Below are 22,053 nucleotides of genomic sequence, written 5' to 3'. Positions count from 1 at the left end.
TTGTAAGGGTTCAATCAGGAAGATCCAGTATTGTAAGGGTTCAATCAGGAAGATCCAGCATTGTAAGGGTTCAATCAGGAAGATCCAGCATTGTAAGGGTTCAATCAGGAAGATCCAGCATTGTAAGGGTTCAATCAGGAAGATCCAGCATTGTAAGGGTTCAATCAGGAAGATCCAGCATTGTAAGGGTTCAATCAGGAAGATCCAGCATTTGAAGGTTCAATCAGGAAGATCAGCATTGTAAGGGTTCAATCAGGAAGATCAAGTATTGTAAGGGTTCAATCAGGAAGATCCAGTATTGTAAGGGTTCAATCAGGAAGATCCAGTATTGTAAGGGTTCAATCAGGAAGATCCAGTATTAGAATGGCTAAAGCTGCATTATGTAACTTTTTGGGCAACCTGACCAAATTCACATAGAAACGTGATATCAGAAAGTATCCATACCCCTCGACTTATTCCACATTTTGTTGTGTTACAGTATGAATTCAAAATGGATTCAATTGATTTCTCGCTCTCACCCATCTATACCCATAATGACAAAGTGAAAACTTGATTTTCTAAATTTAAGCAAATTTATTGAAAATGAAATGCATAAATCTCATTTACTTAAGTATTCGCAACCCGGAGTCAATACATGTTAGAATCACCTTTAGCAGCGATTACAGCTGTGAGTCTTTTTGGGTAAGGCTCTAAGAGCTTTCCACACCTGGATTGTACAATATTTGCACATTATTGCTAGGCAGCCATGTTCAAGTCTTACCATAGATTTAAGGTGATTTAAGTCAAAACTGTAACTAGGACACTCAGCAACATTCAATGTTGCTTGGTAAGCAACTCCAGTGTATATTTGGCCTCGTGTTTTAAGTTATTGTCCTGATGAAAGGTGAATTTGTCTCCCAGTGTCTGTTGGAAAGCAGACAACCAGGTTTTCCTCTAGGATTTTGCCTATGCTTAGCTGTATTTCGTTTATTTTTATCCTTGCCATACCTAGTCCTTGCCGATGACAAGCATACACATAACATGATGCAGCAACCACCATGCTTAAAAATATGAAGAGTGGTACTTTGTGATGTGTTGGATTTGCCACAAACATAATGCTTTGTATTCAGGACATAGTAAATTACTTTGACACATTTTTTGCAGTTTTACTTTAGCGCCTTACAAGATACATGTTTTGGAATATTTTTATTCTGTACAGGCTTCCTTCTTTTCACTGTTATTTAGGTTAGTATTGTGGAGTAACTACAATGTTGTTGATCCATCCTCAGTTTTCTCCTATCACAGCCATTAAACTCTGTAACGGTTTTAAAGTCACCATTGGTAACATGGTGAAATTCCTGAGCAGTTTCCTTTCATCTCCAGCAATGGCGTTAAGAAGGATGCCTGTATCTTTGTAGTGACTGGGTGTATTGATACATCAAAGTGTAATTTTTACACATCTACCAATAAGTGCCCTTTGTGAGGCATTGGAAACCTCCCTGGTCTTTGTGGTTGAATCTTTGTTTAAAATACACTGCTCAACTGAGGGATCTTACAGATAATTGCATGTGTGGAGTACAGAGATGAGGTAGTAATACAAAAATCACCACAGAGTGAGAGTCCATGCAAATAGTTAAGGACATGTTTACTCCTGAATTACTTAGGCTTGCCACAACAAAGGGGTTGAATACCTATTAACAAGACATTTTAGCTCCTCATTTTTTAAAAACGTATTTGCAAAAAAAAACACAATTCCACTTCAACATTATGGGGTATTTTGTCCATTGACATAAAATCTCAATTGAATCCATTTTAAATTCAGGCTGTAACACAACAACATGTGGAAAAAGACAAGGGGTGTGAAAATACTTAAGAACAGTCAGTTAAAACTTCTCACGAGTCACCAACCCTGATCCGGTAGCACCCCCCAACTCACCCCACTGATTAGCACAGCTAGCATAGCGTCACAAGTAACTTGTAGCATCTAAATATCATTAAATCACAAGTCCAAGACACCAGATGAAAGATACAGGTCTTGTGAATAAAGCCACCATTTCAGATTTTTAAAATGTTTTACAGGGAAGACAGAATATGTAAATCTATTAGCTAACCACGTTAGCGGAGGACACGATATTTTTACCAGGCAGATTCGGCTAGGCGCCCACGTCCAGTTCACATGCACAACAGATATGATATAAAATCGTAAATTGGGTCTTACTATTTTTGATCTTTCATCAGAATGTTGATCAAAGTGTCCTTTGTCAAGATGAGTCGTTGGTTCCGTTCAGAATTCTTCCTTGCCCACTCCATTTAGCACAGGTACCGGTCGAGTGGCACGAATTTCTCAAACGTAAATACAATCCGACAACGGTACACCGAAAAACTCCCGGAAAAATTCAAATAATCTGATTAAACTATATTGAAAAAAACATACATTACGATGATATTGGTCCATGTATCAAACAAAATTCGACACGGAGATAGTTTGCATACATAACGCCAGCAAAACAGTACACCAACGCAGCTCAAATTCGAAAATTCAGATGTCCGGAAGTTGTCGGCACGCCAAAGAAATGGGTCCTATTTCACGTTCAGTCCCAGATAAAACAAAGGGGGGAAAAGAATTTCTCCTCTGACGTCATCTTGACAACCAGAGGAAGGCGAATGAGGTGTGTTTCTGGTCATAGGGGGCACGACCATATATAGGCAGAGCTTTGAAGCCAGCATAACACATCTTGATTTTATGTTCTTGGTCATGGAAAGTGCTGTTGAATGACTTCTGTATCACTCAGAGACAAAATTGAAACGGTTTTAGAAACTAGGGATTGTTTTCTTTCCAATGGTATGATTTATATGCATATAGTAAGAGCAATAATTGAATAAGAGGCAGTTTAATCTGTAGAGCAAATTATGCTAATGCGAAAATATTACCCCCTGTATTCTCAAGAGGTTTTAAGAACACATTCTTATTTTCAATGACGGTCTAGGAACAGTGGGTTAAATGCCTTGTTCAGGGGCAGAACATTCCGGTTACTAGTCCAACGCTCTAACCACTAGGCTACCTGCCACCCCTACTCAAGGCACTGTATCTGTTATTGAAAGCAAGTCTAAGAAGTGGTAAATATTTTCTGTGTGCGCTATTTCTATGCTTCCCATTCTTAAGTTTCGTTTTGTACACCAGCTTCAAACAGCTGAAAATACAACATTTTTGGTTATTGAAAAGATATTTCACAGTGGTAAACTGTGGTAAACTACATTGCTTGTTTAGTCACAAACTGAAATTAGGCAACATTTTAGAATTTGGTGGAGCGATTTCTGCATATTGCACCTTTAAATATGGAAGATCCAGTATTGGAAGGGTTAAATAAGGAAGTAGAAAGTTGCAGATAGTAGATCCACACTGTGCTGGACTACCTCCCTCCCAAAACTCCCACAGCCAGCTGGTACATTTGCATACGGAGTGAAGGAGGGAGAGAAAGAGGGAAGGGGGTGGCAGCACCAGACACTCCCACTGGCTATAAAGCCCAACCATACTGAAACGCTCAGACAGAAACCACACGTGGATCTGAGCACTGGGAGAGAGGGAGAGAGAGCAGGAGGGAGGGTAAGAGAGAAAGCGCGAGGGACAGATGTGGAACTGAGTTGAGGGAAACAGACGATCTGAGAGGAGAGCGCAAGAGAGAAATAAAGAAAGACCAACCATAACCTAAGAGGACCTGAGAAAGACACAGTGGAACCTGCCATTTAGCCATTTGGTTTCGGTTTTCCCACCAAAGGAAAAGTCCAAACTCTACATGGGACTTTAATGACAGAGGAGCCTGTGATACTGGACTGTAGTGCACTGGCAGCTAAGGACTTAGAAAGGTATACTGAGGTAAAACTTGTAACTTATTTCCTGTGTTATCATTTAACTATCCATGCATGTGTGAGCAGCAGTGGGGAGTCCAGGTGTCACAGTAGTAAACAAAGCCCAGAGCAGAGCTAGAGTTAGCTAATTGGTGGAACAGCAGAGCACAGTAACGTTGACGATGTCCTTCGCCATGGTGCGGCCAGCGCCCAGCCGGTACCTGTACTCCGACATCTCCATGCTGTCCGAGGACGAAGAGAACGGCAACGAGAGCTCGGGCTCTGACGAACGCTCCTTCCGGCTGGACGCCAGAGGTTATGACATAAAGGTCGGGGGCCGCAAAAGGAAGCCTGGAAGCGTCGGAGCGGGCCGTCTGGGAGGGGGTCAGCTCCCGCCCCAGATGTCACACCTCCAGGTCTCAGACGGATCCATCTCTCCGACGAGCGGGCTGCCACGGCAACGCAACGCAGCTAATGCTCGAGAGCGGGACCGCACCAACAGCGTGAACACGGCCTTCACCGCCCTGAGGACCCTTATCCCCACTGAACCGGCCGACAGGAAGCTGTCCAAGATCGAGACACTGCGGCTGGCATCCAGCTACATCTCCCACCTGGGCAACGTGCTGCTGGTTGGGGAGATGTGTGGGGACGGGCAGCCCTGTCACGGTGGAGCAACCTCCTCTGCTCACTACCTAAATCATCATGGATCGCCAGGCCGCGACGCAGAGAACTCACAGCCCAAACAGATCTGCACCTTCTGCCTCAGCAACCAGAGGAAAATGGTGAGTTGAGTTTGGCTGTCGATGTCCCATCTGTCCTCACCATGCATCTGCCATCGTGTCACAACTAGTACAACAAAACACCACACAACTCCAATCTCTTCAGAGCAGTAATATCCAGCAAGTGGGAGTTTTACTTATGACGCTTCATGGTTTAGTGAATGGTTGTTCCTATAAGATTCTTTAAAAACATTTCAGACTAAAAAAAGCTTTCAAACTTACTCGAAGACAAGCAACGTTTAGAGAATTCCACCCACAAAAAATCAACCTTTTCAAAATGTGAATTTAAAAAGAGTATCATGTGGTCTCTGCTGTCCCAAAGGGTAAGAGAACAGCCCCTCAATACTCTGAGACAGTGAGATGAGGAGGCTCAGTAGGCAAGCTTCAACTAAACCTCCTAACAGTAAGAACCTAAACCCCAACTCCGAGACAATTCTCCCAGACATCTCAATTTGGTGCCGGCATTCAGTAGCACTTCCCATTGTCTCTGAGTAGTGAGAGACCGACTGAACCGAGGCTAACGGAAAATTAACAAGGAACTGTCACAGCGAACACAAACACATCCATCTTTCTTCCTCTACATACGCCTGGGCAGACTCTGGCTCATAAAGCCAACACCACGCCGAATTCAAAATAAAACCCTAAATCACAGCATGTGAAACAACCAAAACCAAAAACAGAGGGGGAAACTGTAATTTCAACTCACAAGAGCAAAGCAGCTTTCAAACTTGAAATACACCATACGCCCAAAATAATTAGAGTCAACCATGACACTGGAACATTTTTGGTTAGGTATATAACCACCACAATATGTATTCTACCCTCAGAAAACTTGAAGCATGTCCAAAACCCATTTCATTGAAAAAAGTACAGAGGAAAAAGCCTGGAGTGTACAATGTATTTAGAGCTGAATGTGGTTTGAGTGATTTGTTAGGCCTCTAAAATGACAAATAGCCTAAACTTAAAAAAGAAGACACTTGACTTACTTGACATTCCTCCTGGTGGAGCAAAGTCACAACATAAGATTATGGTTAAGCGTTTACCAAGAGGTAGATCGCCAGTCCAAAGCATTCTGGGAACATCTGCTGTATTCCCAAATCTGCCAGTGAGCCACCCTGAGCGATTTATACACACATCCTGTTTTGACCTAAGGCTCTTCTTAGGTCTCCAATTAATAACAATGTTAACAGCCCCCCCCCCGGCTTCCTAAATAAATAATGACGAAGACTATAATGACTTGTCATTCTGAACACCACCACCAGCGCACTAGGGATGTTTATTAGCACATCCACAGAACCCTACAGTTTTCTTCACTGATTCATATATTGAAATGAACTGGAAATTAGCGATTTATTTTATGATGAAAAAAGTGAAAAAAGTCACAACTCCTGACCCCGGACAAATGTAAGAGAAAAAGTATGCACTACTCACAAGTGTAATCGCACAAGCCCGCTCCACCATGAACCATATCTGGATCAACCTAGTTACAGTGTCGCCAAGGAGGGAATAATAAATCAATCCAAACTAATTCAAGTTAAAGCCAATTATTAATGTAATGCTCTGCAGACTCATTCCAGTTTATTTACTGCTACAAAGGGCCTTTAAAAGAGCATGGAGGCAACAGAGATGCAAGAGTCACACAATTAATAAAATAAAAACTAAAAATGGACAACATTCGCCTTGACTGGAAGCAATTCTATTCCTCCTTTTCATTGATTTCAGTGAGGCAGAACAAAGCAGCAAATGAGATAATGGCAGTTTAAGAGTTTTCTGAATGAAAGGCCTGTCTATAGGAGGGCTGAGCCGGGACCATATTTGAAACAGATTGTGCCTCAGCTTTGTAGTTGAGGCTTAAGAATCGAAGCGACCCGCTCCAAACCGCACTGCTCTCTTTACCCGTACTTTGTGCTCATTACTCCGTGAAACGCATTGCTCTTTCCCCTTACTTAGCGCTCATTACTCCGTGAAACGCATTGCTCTTTCCCCTTACTTAGCGCTCATTACTCTGTGAAAGGCATTGCTCTTTACCCGTACTTTGTGCTCATTACTCCGTGAAACGCATTGCTCTTTACCCGTACTTAGCGCTCATTACTCTGTGGAAGGCATTTCTCGGCCAACACATTTCTTTATAGTTTCTAAAGAAAGATGAAAATAAAATGAGGAACCCATACTATAGAACACGTTAAAATGGATGGAACGATTTGTTGCTAAAACAGTTCCCCAATTCTGACAGAACAAATTGAGGACAGGATGGTGAAAAAGTACACCACTCCAGAGTTGTTGTCTGATCTAGAAGATGCTAAAATGCTTCATTAATAAATGAGCATACTGTTCGAATATCACCCGTTAGTGTTTTGGACTCAATGTGCTCCCAATGTGGTATTTTATAAATCTACTCCTCGGATCAGTCGTCATATCAAACATTTTATATCAACAGAGAGACACAAAGTCATACGTTCACACTGAATTATCTAAGCTTTTTCCTGCCACTGAAGTCAAATGCAAATTTGCGTAAAAACACACACACACACACAGAGTTATCAATTAGTGGCTAACAGATGTGTGTGTGTTTGTGATCTTATCAGATACAATGTTTTCCAGTCCAAAATGTTATCCATCTGGCACAGATTTGACTTGCTTGGACTGAGTGGAATATATAATTTTCTTTGTAACATAGACGAGCTAAATATCTTATGCTTACACCCCCCCCAATATGAGTCAGACCATCACGAAACATTTTACATCTTCCATTTCTATTGACAGCTAATTAATTGTGTAAAAGCACATTTCAACTACAGCCCCCATAAGTAGACATAAGTCAGAAATTCCCCAAAATTGAGGCTCCGTTTCTCCCCCACCCCCTCTTTCGTTGGGGGCTGCAAAGCACAGTCCGTTAGAAAAGGGAGCATTCCTTCTCCCTAATAGCTGTAGCAGGTGAAGACAGGGGTTATGAAGGACGGCGAGGGGATTGCATAATGGGACACACAGGGGCAGACAAACCCTAGTCAAATGGACGGTACGTGCGCAGGAACGGTTTCAAGGAGTGCAGGGGAAAGGACTTGGCGAGTTCTCTCTGTGTACTGGGACTGGGGGTAACCCAATGGATTACTAATTGAGTGTAGTCAGTCAGCCTCAGAGTCCACTCCCAAAGCGATGCGCTAGCCTAGCAGCCCAAGGCTCATATGTACTGTAATTATCTCCAGTTCCTTCATTACAGCCATATGGAAGTTATTAGAGCAGCGTTTCTCCCTGCAACAGGAGCCAATCAGTGTGAACATGTAACACATTATCAAATGATCCAGTGTGAACCAAACAGTGGGCTGAGGAGCAAGCTATAACAGACAGGGCACCTGGAGTTGAATAGTGTGTAAATTAAATATTTCATCTTCAATCTACCGGTCCAACTGTAAAATAATCCCATGTGATAATAAAAATGGACACATTCACTCACTCTGTCACACACACCCACCCACAAACACCTGTCCAACAAGTTGTTCAATAACACGCAATATCACATCCAACTTCTGTCCAAAGACAAAACAGAGGGTGTAAGAACCCACAGTCAGAATAGTTAGGATGAACAGAAGGGGGCTGCGTTTAATAACCCAAACAGATGAATCGTCTGTTAGGGCTTGAGTTACATGTCTGAAAATCTACACACCCACACGCAGGCCAGCAGTGAGAGCAGCTGACAAGTGCCTCCATTGTAATCTTGAACCAATCTGCCAACGTTACCCGTCAGGCCGAGACCAAACCAAATATTTGCCTAAAGAATGAAGCCTGAGGTGACAACTGAGGAGAGAAAAAAAACAGATCGGCTTCTGTGTCTGTGGAAATGTAATATGTTGTGTTGCTTGTGTTGGTGAAAACAACAAAACCTTCCCGTGCCATTAGATACTGTATAAACAAAGTGGAAGCCTTTTAAAAATAGGAGAGAGAAAAAGCTGCAAGTTCAATCAACAAAGTCTCACGTTTCAGCTGCTGCGGCAGAATTAACCCTATACATCTTTACAATGTGTTATACAGGATATGAAGAGAAAAAAAGTTTAACAAAAATCCTATTAGTTGGGTGTAAGTGATCCCTGGAGCTGAAGAATTTGCGACTTTAAAGTGGCACTAAAAAATTAAATAGAAAAAAAGCTCCTGGTGCGTTTTCAAATGCCTGACCTCATCAATCCGATAGCTGACTGCGAGTGCCCGCCTACGTCAGATGTAGCCGTGGAAACGGTTGCATTCCATGGTCTCCGTGAGCCAGGTGTGCTAATGCTAGTGCTGCCACTCAGTATATGGTGAGAGGAGGAAAACATGAACCAAGGCAATACTAAAGCCCACAGCCATCATACCTCCCCATGGCAATGCTACAGCCCCAGACCAGCAAATATCCCCAGTCCACACAGCCCTACAGGCAGCCTCCACACATCCATCCCCAGTCCACACAGCCCTACAGGCAGCCTCCACACATCCATCCCCAGTCACACAGCCTACAGGCAGCCTCCACACATCCATCCCAGTCACACAGCCCTACAGGCAGCCTCCACACATCCATCCCCAGTCCACACAGCCCACAGGCAGCCTCCATCATCCATCCATCACACACCACAGGCAGCCTCCACACATCCATCCCCAGTCCACACAGCCCCACAGGCAGCCTCCACACATCCATCCCCAGTCCACACAACCCCACAGGCAGCCTCCACAGCAGCCTGGACCAGTGGGCATTATCCAGGCTGTATCACATCCGGTCGTGATTGGGAGTCCAATAGGGCGGCGCATAATTGGCCCAGCGTCGGCCGGGTTTGGCCGTCATTGTAAATAAGAATTCATTCTTAACTGACTTGCCTAGTTAAATAAAAGGTTAAATAAATAAAAACATTAAAAACACTCATTGGGGGTTAGACTAGAACTAGGCCAGACTGACAGTAGCGAGCAGTGCACTCACTCAAAAGGACAAATGTCAGACTTTATACAAAAGAAATTAAACAATTTATTTTCTTTACTTACCTCATCAATAAGTGTATTGTAAAATTGTTAGGAGTTAGAATCAATCCAGGAAATGTATTCTTCACATCAGTGTTTTGCATTGTTAACTATAAAGAGCCGACTAGAAATTGTAACCGTTTCTCTTCTTCCTTTCAGAGCAAAGACAGGCAAAAAAATGCTCTAAGAAGTTAATATCTGGAGGACGACAGAATATGGACCAGAACTGTGGACAAAAAAAAACTTGACACACTAAAGGTGTACATAAATATCAAAATCGGTATTTAATTATATGCTGCCCCCCCAAAAAACAGAAAAAAAATATTATTCAGAACTGCTAAGTTTAGTTTCTGAAGAGGTAATCATGTTTGATTGAAAGAGACGGTGGGACTTCTTGGACGGTGGAAGCATGCCCTGACTCAAAGTTGGTATGAAGAATCATTTTTCCTCTAAAAAACGTTCTACACTTCCGATTCCATGACCTCACAAAGACTTGAAGAGAACACCAAAAAGATGTCTTATTTTTTCTTTACCTGAGAACGTCTGCATACGCAGACTGATAATACTGAAACTTTAGAACCACAACAGCCTCTGCATGAGACGGACTCTGAGAAGCGCAACAGTTACTTAAAGGTGTGGTAAGGAGGGACTTCAAGGACAAGGGCAGCCCAAACAGGAACTGATGATTGGCTATCAGGTTACTTCCTGGAAAATTACCAAACTGTTCAACAAGCCAAATATATAACAGCTTTCACTTGAAATGTGTTCTGGACAGTGAGTTTCTACCCCCATGGACAACTGCCTTTCTCCTGAAGAAGATAGGACAACATGCAGCAGCTTGATGCTATTTGATATGCTGTTCAACGATGTTTGTTAAAATTCATGTTAATAAATAAATATGCTTATGAATTAATTACGTTTATTTCAAACATGTAAGTTTCCTTTATTTTATTGTTATTTTGCAATACCCAAAATTAAAATGTCTAGATATTTGAAGTCTGGCCCTTAGGGCGATAAATCTTTTCTGCCGACTGGTTCGACGACGTACTGTATGGAACACTAGTACGGGTCAAAACAAACACCAATCAGGTCAAGAGGATCTTATAGCACTACAAACAGCTATAAAAACAGTGACGTGATAAGGAAGGAACCACAACCTTGTCTTCTCTCGCTCTCTCCAGCTAGATTACTGTCTTTCCCACACCACTACTCACGCACACAGCTGTTCACTCAAACCCTTATTATACTGGACAGAGAAATGAAATGGGACTGGGATTTTTATAAGACCACATCTAGCTTCTTCAACAAAACTATCAAATTGCAACTATTGAAAACTAGACTGGCCAGTAAAGGCGTCAACAACTGAAACAAACAGAACATTTGTTTTTCAGAATCAGCCAGGTGATTTGTGCAGCCTTCTCTTGGTCCGTAGAGACAGGAGTAAGCTACTGTCTCCACAGACTAACACACTAAGGAGTGAGGACTACGAGGTCCCTGGTCGCTCGGGCCTTTTAAGGGTCAGCTGTGTGGGTTAGCGGGGGATGATTGGATCTGCAGGTACAGGGCTCCTGGCTGCTTGCCGCAGCCCCCACACTGTCCCCCAGCCCATTCCCCCCTCGCACCCACCAGTGTTCATTTTGGCACTATTTTTTTTAAAGATTTACTCTAGTCTAAATCATTTTGACTGAAATGCAATTAAGTCTTAAGTCACATTTTTGCTATTTCAACAACGACAGTCTAGTTATTGGCAAAATGATGAAAACAGTGGGCCATGTGTGTCAACTTAATGTCCTTTCATTTTAGTCACATCACATTTGTAATGCCTCATGAACCTATAGTAAACATAAAATCACAGACTTCTATGTGCACAAACATATGTCCTACCAACATATTTTCCTGAATAAGATCCTATTCTTCACAATAGCAGAAATGGAACAAACATATAGGAAGAATATTATAGAAGAATTATCTGGCCATGTGAATTCCTCATTTCGGCCCACATCACATACAAAACAAACATACAGAGCGAGAGCGAGAGCGTGCGAGAGAGAAATCACCAGCAAAGTACTGGCAAAGTAGTATGGGTTGCACCTCCATCACTCGGTTGCATCATTGCCATTGTTATCTATGTTCCCCAGACGCTGCAGCCACATTTACATCCACAAGTAGGCACAGGAGCTAATGGCTCAACGGGAGCTAATGGCTCATCGGGAGCTAATGGCTCATCAGGAGCTAATGGCTCATCAGGAGCTAAAGACTGCTTTGCCCATTGATTTAGTCAAGTCACTCAAACTCAAATCGAGTCCCAAGTCCCTGCGCCTGAGTCCGAGTCACGAGTCCCTATGGCTGAAGTCTGAGTCATTCTGCTGGAATCCTGGTCCAAGTGCTCAACTCTGAGTCACTGGGTCCACATGAACTGAAAATAAAGTTATTTTCTGAGTCAGATATAGTGTAGAGGCAAGGGGAATTTAGTCAAATTGTTGGCTATACATTTTCCTTTCTTTCTGTGCCACCAAGTGTTTGCATATACGCTACTGGTAATGTTACCAGGCCACGTTCAGTTACAAAACATTATTGAACGTTGCAGATAGAAATTCTATGAATTTATTCCATATTCACCATTTCAGACAGAAATATTCTATGTAGAACAAACATGCCTATCTGAACGATCCAAAACGTTGTGTCCTACTGAACGCGCAGGGGGGGGGTTGTTAGTTTTAGCTAGCTAATGAGGTAACATGATTGAAGGTTACCGATCCGGTCCACAAGTAGCCTACTTTTAGAATGGCCCGTGATATGTTTCAGGAATTTAAAATGTAAGATAGAACAAAATGTAGCGTCGGTATTACGGGTCATGTCTTTTGAACGGTGCAATCAAGACATTTTCTCTGAGGAAAAGAGTGAGACTTGGCTACAGAACCAGTATATGAATTGCAGGGGGGGGGAAATGGAAGTGTTGTGCAAGAATACAAATTCAAAACTTTTGATTTACTTTTCTATGGCCTACTCAAGGGAGATAAAAACATAGCTAGACTGTTGTTTCACTATTAAACTCAATGCTGCTATTGTTTTTATTTTTGTAAAGCAGCTCGTGTTTCTTAACCAGGCCCAGGGTTGCTAACTAGAAGGCTGGTGGTGAAACAAGAGTCGCCTGCGCAATGTGTAGGCTATAATTGGAGGCAGAGCCGGTCTGCCTACACTCATGGCTTGCTTCCTCACAGCTCACCAGCTGAGTAGGCTGTTCGCTGGACACGTCCTTGCCACTGCTGAACAGAACTGCGCTGTGCATCTGTGCTGCTGAAAAGCTCTCAATCTCTCCTAAAATGTCTAGTCCACTTAGTAGTCAGATTTTAGTCACAGAGATAATTTTGTCTCGTCTCATTTTAGTCAAATGAAATGAAAAATAATTTAGTTCGTTTTTTAATGGGTCTATTTAGTCATTTATCGTCTCATCAATAAAATAAAATAAAAAATAGGTGTCGACAAATATTTGAGTCACTATTTTTGTTGACGAAATGAACACTGGCATCCACACTGTCCCCCAGCCACCACACTGTCCCCCAGCCACCACACTGTCCCCCAGCACAGACCATCCCATCTGTCTGCAAAGGAAGCCTGCACACGTCTGGAATTCCTTCCCCTTTCGCGTAATGTCTCCACGCCCCTAAAGAAACCACCCCTTCCCCCCCAGCTAATCCAAAAGGTTTGTCTCCCAAGCTGTCTCTCTCTGTCTGTCGGTCTCGCCAGAAAAAGCTGTGTGTCCCCTACTCCCTGACCTCCAGGCCACCCTCTGCTCCCTCCTGTCTTTCTCCCCCACCAGGGCTGCCACCCGCTGGGGCCTGGCCTCTTGGTTGACCCCTGCTGTCACTCTCACCCATCAGCCCTGTCACAGTCAGCAGTGGAAACTAAATGTGGAAATGTTCACGAGCGCTGGGAGCCAGGTTAGCTGCTCTTTTTCCCTTCATTCATGACAATCTGGACGAACCCACTAACCTTCTGTGTGCGTGTGCACATTTTCTAATGGAAACTAAAATAAATATTTGCAATGTAATGTTTAAAAGGCAACCATAGATTCAAGTGTTATGTTGGAAAGGAAGAAAAACAAAATCTCTCGGTTTTCTTATCTTTGCAAAAATTCTCCCCCGCTCTCTTACTTTAGTCAACTTAACACAACGTCCAACCACATATACAGGTATTGGAGAGGTGCGGGGCTCTGCCACTCTGGGCGCCCAGGGAGTTGTTGTTGTGGGGGGGTTACGTGCCTTGCTCAAGGGCACAACGGAAGGCAATGGCATCTAGGATATAATACCAGCAACCCTCCCCTTGCCAGCTCAATTCCCAACAAATTGTTCCCGTTGACCCAGGATTCGAACTGGCAACCCTTGCTCTGGCAACCCTTGCTGCTGGCACGCCTCTCTAATCGCTAGGCTACCTGCAGCCCCAGATGCATACAGGATTTGCATTAAAAGCTGAAATTGACATTAAGAACATGACACTAACCACGTTTCCATGGTGGGCTCTCTTTGCGTCTGTAAAATTATTTATGCGAGAAATGGTGGTGGAAACGACTTGATGCGCAAATATTGATATACTAACCATCATTTCGAACACATTGAACTTTGAATTTTCATTCGGTACATGAAAAAGGAAGTGAATGGTACATTGTGTGTGGACCCATGTCATCATGCACTGATTTTTATCCACAACAAGTCCGTTTGGTGGAAAATGCACACATTTTCTTGATGCATATTTTTTCATATTTGCATGAAAATCTGTCGCCAATTGAATGGAAACCTAGCTACTGTTCCTTTGTGTAGAGATCACTTCAGCCCACGTTGTGGCACCAACACTGGGAAGCTTCAGCCCACGTTGTGGCACCAACACTGGGAAGCTTCAGCCCACGTTGTGGCACCAATCACTGTGGAATCTTCAGCCCACGTTGTGGCACCAACACTGGGAAGCTTCAGCCCACGTTGTGGCACCAACACTGGGAAGCTTCAGCCACCGTTGTGGCACCAACACTGGGAAGCTCAGCCGCACGTTGTGGCACCAACACTGGGAAGCTTCAGCCCACGTTGTGGCACCAACACTGGGAAGCTTCAGCCCACGTTGTGGCACCAACACTAGGAAGCCATTGCAAATGTAGTGGGTGGCAGAATTGTACTACTTCAAGTTTAAAGTACATGGTTTTCACCTGTTACACTTCCAAGTAAAACAGTCTACTCCTGTTCCCCAGTCTCCTGCTATAGAGACAGAAAAACAAAATAATCTGTGGTAAAATACTGTCTGTTCTCCTGTTCCTCTGCCTCCTGGTGTAGAGACAGACAGAAAAATCTGTGGCGCTTCAAAGAGACAGAGTACAGGACAGGAGTAATCAGACAACAAGTGAAGCCCCCCAGACAGATGAACACCAGAGAGTACTGTCTCTGCATGGCGTTGAGGACAGTTAGGAAGCTTACTCCGATTCATCATATGGGGTTGGAAATGGTGCCGTTGGTTGGTCTGTCTCTAAGTCCCCATGGGTCCCAATCTGGCCTAGGGAATGGTTAGCAGTTAGCAGCCAGCCCATTGAGACTCATGTCTATAGACTGTAAAAGCTCTGTTCAACATCAGCCGGCTCCTCTCCAGTCAAAGCCCAATGAGAGGATGACCGTGAGGGAGGCCAGGGGTGGGAGGCTTACCCTACACAGGGCTAGGGATAACCACAGGGGGGTGTAGAAACCCAGACTTAGCGACGCAGAAGACCCTTAGCTCCGCCAGACGAATCCCTCATCTGACACTGCAGCTGGAGACCAGGAAACCAGGAGTCCCAACCTCCTCCTCCCACTTTTCATTTCCAACGTCTTATACTATACGGTCGTACTGTAGGAACCGGGGCCTATAAAAATAAATCTGTTCATTATTTTGCAAAATAGCAAAACCACAATTTCAGAGAGGTCACGGCGAGGTCAGGCACTCATTCATAGTGAGGCTGAGTGTAGTCGCTCCTTGCTGAGGCTGTCGAGCCAGGCCACTGTGAGGACCACACGACACGCTAACTCGATAAACACTCTGGAGGATCCTCGTACACGCCGTTTAACCTTGGAGTGTGTACGGCATGTGGAAACTTTGCATTCTGACTGAGCCCGTCCAGGTTTATTTGAAAATGGTTTTTCCACCTGGGGGAAAAGCGTCCGGTACATCATTCAGAGAAAGTAGTTATTTATTGGAAATTAAATATCTAATGATGCCCTGAAGCTTCCCTTTCCCCTCCACTCTGCTAAAGCTTGCAGTTATGACAGAAGAGAAAAACATTGGGTAAAAAGAGAACCAGGCGATCCCTCGCTTGCTTGCCTCTGAAAACGCAGATTTCCCAACTAACCATAAACTCCAATATCCCAGTGATGTCAATTCCATTCACTTTCGCCCTGACGGCCACCACCATAGGTTTCAATAGCACAAACGCATATTTTCAGGTAAAAATGAGGGCCGTTGCCAGAGTACATAGATAGAGGGAAGACTTTTTACGAGAGGAACAGAGAGAGACAGGATAAAGACAGAAGGGAGTCGAGGTGAGGACAGCTTTTCAGCCACACTACGCTCTTCCTCACCCAGAGCCGCCGTAATAGATTTTTACAACCCCAGTCTCTGTGTAGAAACTCTGCAGCTCTGAGAGGGGGTGAGCCGGCATGGTGTAAATGAAAAATAAAGCAGTCTAGACAGCTCATCTCTCAGCTGTGCAGAAGATGAGAGCTTCAAGCTTTCAGCGTGCCCCCCCTCCCCCCTCCCTCTTCACTCAAACCCCGTCCCCCTGCTTCCCACTCCAGGGTTTCGCCTCACAATCCCACCCCTCCATCTCCGAACTTCCCCCTTCTAACTGAAACACATGGCAGCCCCCGCTGGCAGTTGGTTTCAATCAGGCCTTCTGGCAACAGGACACACACTGGGCCAACTGGGAGCCGTGCTGAAGACCGGATGAAAAGGAAGTCCTAAAAACTACGGAACGACAGGTGGCTGCTCTGGCAGCCCCACACTCACACACCCCCCACCTCCGCGCACCTGCAAGGGTCCGGCGCGCCACGGCCCAGGTTTGCTCTGTCGGCGCAGCACGCGATTCACCCAGCCACTTCTCAAGACCCCCCCCCCCATCCACCCAGACTCTGGATCAACATCCCCCCTTTGACTTAGAAAAACACAACCCTGATTCTCCTTAAATAGACTATTAAAAAGAGATTTCCTGCTGACAGTGCAGTGACAGGCCAAGATTCCACATCATTTACTACCTATCTGTTAATTTTATCACCATATTGATTTCAGCAGTGTAGTGGAGCTTGAATGCAAATCTTTGTCCCTAGGACAGGAACGGTTTGGTAAGTAGTTTATCCTGGGCCAATACAAATGGCAGACCTGGTCCTCTCCTCGGAGACCTCTCACGGCCCTTTGTTTGGCCCGGGGGCAGCACAGCGCACAGGGTTCACTGATCAATATTAGACTGTTTGAGGAGACACTGAATGCGTCTTCTAGGTAACCTGCTAAGGTGACTCCATCAATCATGACATTGTTTCAGGGTCCATGTCAAACACGTCAGCACCAACCGTAGGGCTAGTTGCATTCAGATGATCACACTGAGTATAGTCTCCCGAGTGGCAAGGCGGTCTAAGGCACTGCATCTCAGTGCTAGAGGCGTCACTACAGACACCCTTGTTACATTCCAGGCTGCATCACAGCGGTCTAAGGCACTGCATCTCAGTGCTAGAGGCATCACTACAGACCCTGGTTTGATTCCAGGCTGTATCACAACCAGCCGTGATTGGGAGTCTCATAGGGTGGCGCACAATTGGCCCAGCGCCGTCCGGGTTAGGGTTTGGCCTGGGTAGGCCGTCAACTGACTTGACTATTTATTAAAAAATTCAATAAAAAGTGGATGGACTTAAATTCCATACTGGCTGGGTATGGGTTAACTATTGTAGGAGGTCAAATGAAACCAAGTGGCTGGGAGGAGGTCTAGACTTCAGACCATTTCCAAGAAGTCTATGGACCAGAAGCCATTTGAGTCAATGACAAAAATTTGTGTCAAAAATGAGTTGTCCCAAGTGGAAATCTCTCTGTCACAGATAGGTAGGGACAGGCATGGTATTCACGCAAGATTCTTTACCCAGGTAACAATCCTCAAATGGGTTGGATTGGAAAAACTACTCTACTTCAGTATAGTTGGCTTCATAATATATTGAGATTAACACCCTCAAAAAGAGAGAAATATTGGTTATGACATCCATCTGGATGGCAACACAGTATGAGAGGGGTAGTCAGAGGGGTCTATATGGCTCCTTATGGAATCCTTATGAATATCCTACCGTCTAATGCTGGTAAACAGATCACCACCCACGTTCTATTAGGTTAAATTTGATAAATCTTTAAGAATGGATTCTAGAACAAAACCACTCTAGCGCCGCAGCAGACATTTCATAAAAACCATGGCCGTGTCTGCCGAAGCACAAAATATATTCCTCATTTGTTTCTCTCCCACGAAAATGTCATCCAAATGGTTGAGGGGGAAAAAAGCGAAACAAAAGATCCTATAGTCTATTTAAATGTCAGGTCTGGTTGTTCCTCTAATAAAATGAGAAGAAAAGAACAAGGGAATAATCCACTAAGCGAATAAGCGGTGGGTTTCTGTTGAAATCAGACGCAGATATTGGAAAAGTAGGGTTGATTATGTCTTTGGGTTAAGGCGTAACCAACCAACGGCACTTCCACCATTCCTGCCGGCTACATTGACTTCCATAAAGGAAGTTTTAGTGGCCGCTGAGGGCTGGCAATGGTTATTTCATTTCAGCCGTCGAACGCAAGGCCCCATTTTCCGACCGCTGCTGATGTACCTGGCTTGCGGTGTATGGCCATAACTCCTTTGCGGCAACATGGACTTTACTGCTTGTAAAAATATAAAAATACTTAATATTTGGGGAGGGAGGTTGGTTGGTTGGAGTGAAATTAATTGAATGAACAGGAGTGGGGTAAAGAATCATAGTTCAATGCTGTAGACTAGAGGAAGTCTGTACAGGGCTTGGGGCCATCCGTTTAACCACGGCATGACCAGACCAGCGTTGAAACAACCTCTCCATACATACATACATACACACATACATACAACATGTTCTCCAGTCTCACACATGTATGGGCCCTCTGCTTTCCCCATTTAAAAAGGCCGCACTCACACCCAAGTTATTGGTGCTGGTCTTCAGGAACATTTAGGACAGATAATAGAAGTAGACCCTCCATGTACTGGGAGTAGGGGTGAGTTCGGGCCTGCTCCTCAGGCCCTTTCCTGGGCTAAGGTTGTGTTGAAATAGACCCCCTGGTCCACGTTCCCTTAATCGATTAGATTTCATGGCTGGAACGCAGCGACACGACCAGAGGAAACCACGGACCGCCCTCTGTGACAGCTCTTAACTCAATAAATGAGGAAGAAGGACCTGGGAGAAGCTAAGACCAATGCCCATGGCCTCAGTTTAGCTGAGGAACAGCCAGCAAACTCTGCTGAAGCACTGATAGCTAAACGTGCCTCTGAGCCTCTCCTGAAATCAGAGTTGATATCCGGTTCTCTTTTTCCTTATCCACACAGGCAGGTTTTTGTTACGTTTTACCACAGCTACTACACCCAGGAGGAACCTGAAAACATTTATTTTGACTGCTTTAGGTAACAAGCTGTTCCCAATGAGACTCTGGCTCAATCAGCGCATTGTGGCTGAGCACGGAGGACAGAGGGAGGGAAGAAAAGAGCGAGGGAGTGATAAAGTGAGAGGGAGGAGAGATGGAGACAGAGTGACAGAGAGAGGGGGAAAAGCAGAGAGAGACAAATGAGAGAGTTTGACCTCCTCAGTCAAAGGGACACTGGGTCCAGATCACACCGTGTCCTGTCCTCTCTAGCTGGGTCCAGATGTCAACATTGGAAATAGAACCACTCTCTCCCTGTCTGCTGTCAATCAGAGGTGCTAATAAAAACAGAGAGGAGGACGCTGTGGTCTGGTCTCCCTCATTCAGTCAAAGAGCCGGCAATCCCAGTCCTGCCCAACTGTGAAAATCCCAGTTTTGAAAAATGTTTTTACTGCCATCGAGACTTCGACTGAAATCGGCGTGGATACCATCTGGAAGGCATTAGAAACCGCCACCTGGAGACATCCCAATCACAAAATTAAACTTTGGGATTACTAACATTTTGCGAAAAAAAAAAAAAAAACTCACTTCCAGACATGAGTACCTCTATTTCCAAACCCCCTTTTCAAAATCTGGTTTCATCAGATTTCCGAGAGGAGGGTGGAGGAGGACGTGGAGGGGAATACGAGTCTGGTCTCTTAGCTCATGGTTAAACGGGACACCCAACACGTCACAACGTAGAGAGGTTGTCTGTTATGGTTGGTAATGAAATGAAAATAAGCCACCTCCTACAGGCTGCTCGCTCCTGAGCACCTGAGAGTTCTGGCAGAGGAACAGCCTTCCTGAAACAGATAGGATCACACATCGTCCTATCGTTGATTAGGCTGGAATAATAGGAGGGGGGGGGGGGGTCAGGGTCAAGGGATTTAGGATTTTTTTTTTTAAAAAGGTAGGCCATCTCAGCACATGCCGGAGAAGCCAGAGGAACATAACTCTAACATATCCTAGACGTTAGACATAGGAACTTCCATCTTGAGGTTGTGAAAAAAGGTTTGATTTGACCAAAACATGGTGAGGAAACTTTTCACCAATGATGAAGTATTATTATTATTTTTTATTCCCAGCACAGCACATGTGATGGTGTGCCGTGCGTGTTGATACGAATTCACTCTCAGGAAACTCACGTCTTGGCATGGATGTTGGTTCTACACCGAATGGTGCACTCAAAAGACCGGCTGAACCGTGTTCTGTTCCTGTGGACCTGCTGGTAAGTCAAGCAGCACAGCCTTGCAGGGTAATCTAAGGTTGTCAGGTGGCTGCCAAATGGCTGCCAAGTATGCATCTCCATCTCCCCTGTCCGCTCCGTCAGTAATGCACACACTAAAATTGATATTATGCCATGTCAAAGAGTTGAGTGCACCAAACACGTAAATGTTGTGATGTAAATGTACCCTTGAGCCGTAGTCTCACAAAAACAGCTTTACAGAAAGAAACAAAACAAATAATACTGATTTCATCATGTCTACAGTCTACTACTAGCACCACAAGAGCTCAGCTATGCAAGAGGCCCACCATGCTGGAGTTTTCATCATAGGGGCAGCTTGGCAGGGGTACCCAAACTAAGTAGACAGGATCTGGGATGGGGAGTGTAGAGGTGGGGGCCTACATCATGGATGTCCTAAATATCAATGCAGCCTTCAAGAGAGCCGTTAAAGTGTCTGCCTAAGGACCCACACATTTTAGGTTTGTCTGTGGTCCACCAAATTCAAAAGCGCTCCAACTTCCCGTGTCGAGCTTAACAAGAACAGCCAACCGGGAGGCTACGCTGTGAGCACAGCCACAAGAACAGCCAACCGGGAGGCTACGCTGTGAGCACAGCCACAAGAACAGCCAACCGGGAGGCTACGCTGTGAGCACAGCCACAAGAACAACCAACCGGGAGGCTACGCTGTGAGCACAGCCACAAGAACAACCAACCGGGAGGCTACGCTGTGAGCACAGCCACAAGAACAACCAACCAGGAGGCTACACAGTAGGCTTGGGAAGTTATGGGCATTTAGAAAGAGACACAGGATGGTTTTTCATTACCGTCAAAACAATAAAAAATTTTATCAAATGTCAATAGTTATTTGTTGACCTGCAGTCAACTTATTCAATAGGTTAGGAGATAAAGAAGATGGCGTTCTTCATTTCAACTTTCACAATTGTTCATTATGAAGTTTATTGGTAGTCCCCAGTCACGTGGTGTTTGTTTACGAGCAGACAACGACGAGAGACGGGAGCCTTGTGAGTCACTCACTGTCATGCAGCATTCACCAGGTGATCTAGTTACAGTATGGAATTCACAATTAAATGTTTGCCAGCTAGATATGTTCTAACTATTAAGTTACCAGTCTAAAATGTGATAAATGCTCTGCAGTTGTGCATTTGGTTCGCTAATTTATTAGAAAGTTACTTCTTCCAAAATCAACCATTTACTTGGTAACAGTAGAGAATTCCCTCCTGGATCAAGAGCCTTGCTGTTTGATGTTTGGTTTGTGTGTGTAGCAAACTGGCAGTAGCATTATGGACTTGTATAGTTTAGGTCTGAGACTGTATAAAATATGTTCGCAATGCGCTCTTAAGCATTTAGTTAGCATTCTTTATCGGATTTTACATGTACTTATTAGGACTGCTAACCTTCGATTTACTGAGTATTAGTGGTGTTTGAAAACAGCGTCCCTTGTGTTCAGTGCCGGTATTACCGAATATCCCGGTATGGCACAAGGTCGGTATGAAGGTATGACCATCTGGATACCGCACAAGCCTACTACGCAGTGAGCGCAGCCACAAGCCTACT

The 22,053-nt window shown here is 44.5% G+C and overlaps 2 protein-coding genes across 2 annotated transcripts in view; one reads left to right on the top strand and one right to left on the bottom strand.

The window, feature by feature from the left end:
• Positions 1–22,053, bottom strand: part of LOC111955562 (ribosome biogenesis protein bop1-like) — an 83,433-nt gene that overhangs the window by 47,605 nt on the left and 13,775 nt on the right.
• On the top strand, positions 3,544–10,494 carry LOC111955563 (basic helix-loop-helix transcription factor scleraxis-like). Its single transcript, XM_023975770.1, has 2 exons — positions 3,544–4,607; positions 9,741–10,494. The coding sequence occupies exons 1-2, from the start codon at positions 4,008–4,010 to the stop codon at positions 9,774–9,776; spliced, it is 636 nt and encodes a 211-aa protein (XP_023831538.1). The 5' UTR covers positions 3,544–4,007; the 3' UTR covers positions 9,777–10,494.

Source organism: Salvelinus sp. IW2-2015, linkage group LG31, assembly GCF_002910315.2.
Source record: "Salvelinus sp. IW2-2015 linkage group LG31, ASM291031v2, whole genome shotgun sequence".
NCBI lineage: Eukaryota > Metazoa > Chordata > Actinopteri > Salmoniformes > Salmonidae > Salvelinus > Salvelinus sp. IW2-2015.
The sequence above is the reverse complement of the archived record's forward strand: the minus strand, read 5'-3'. Positions and strand labels throughout refer to the sequence as shown.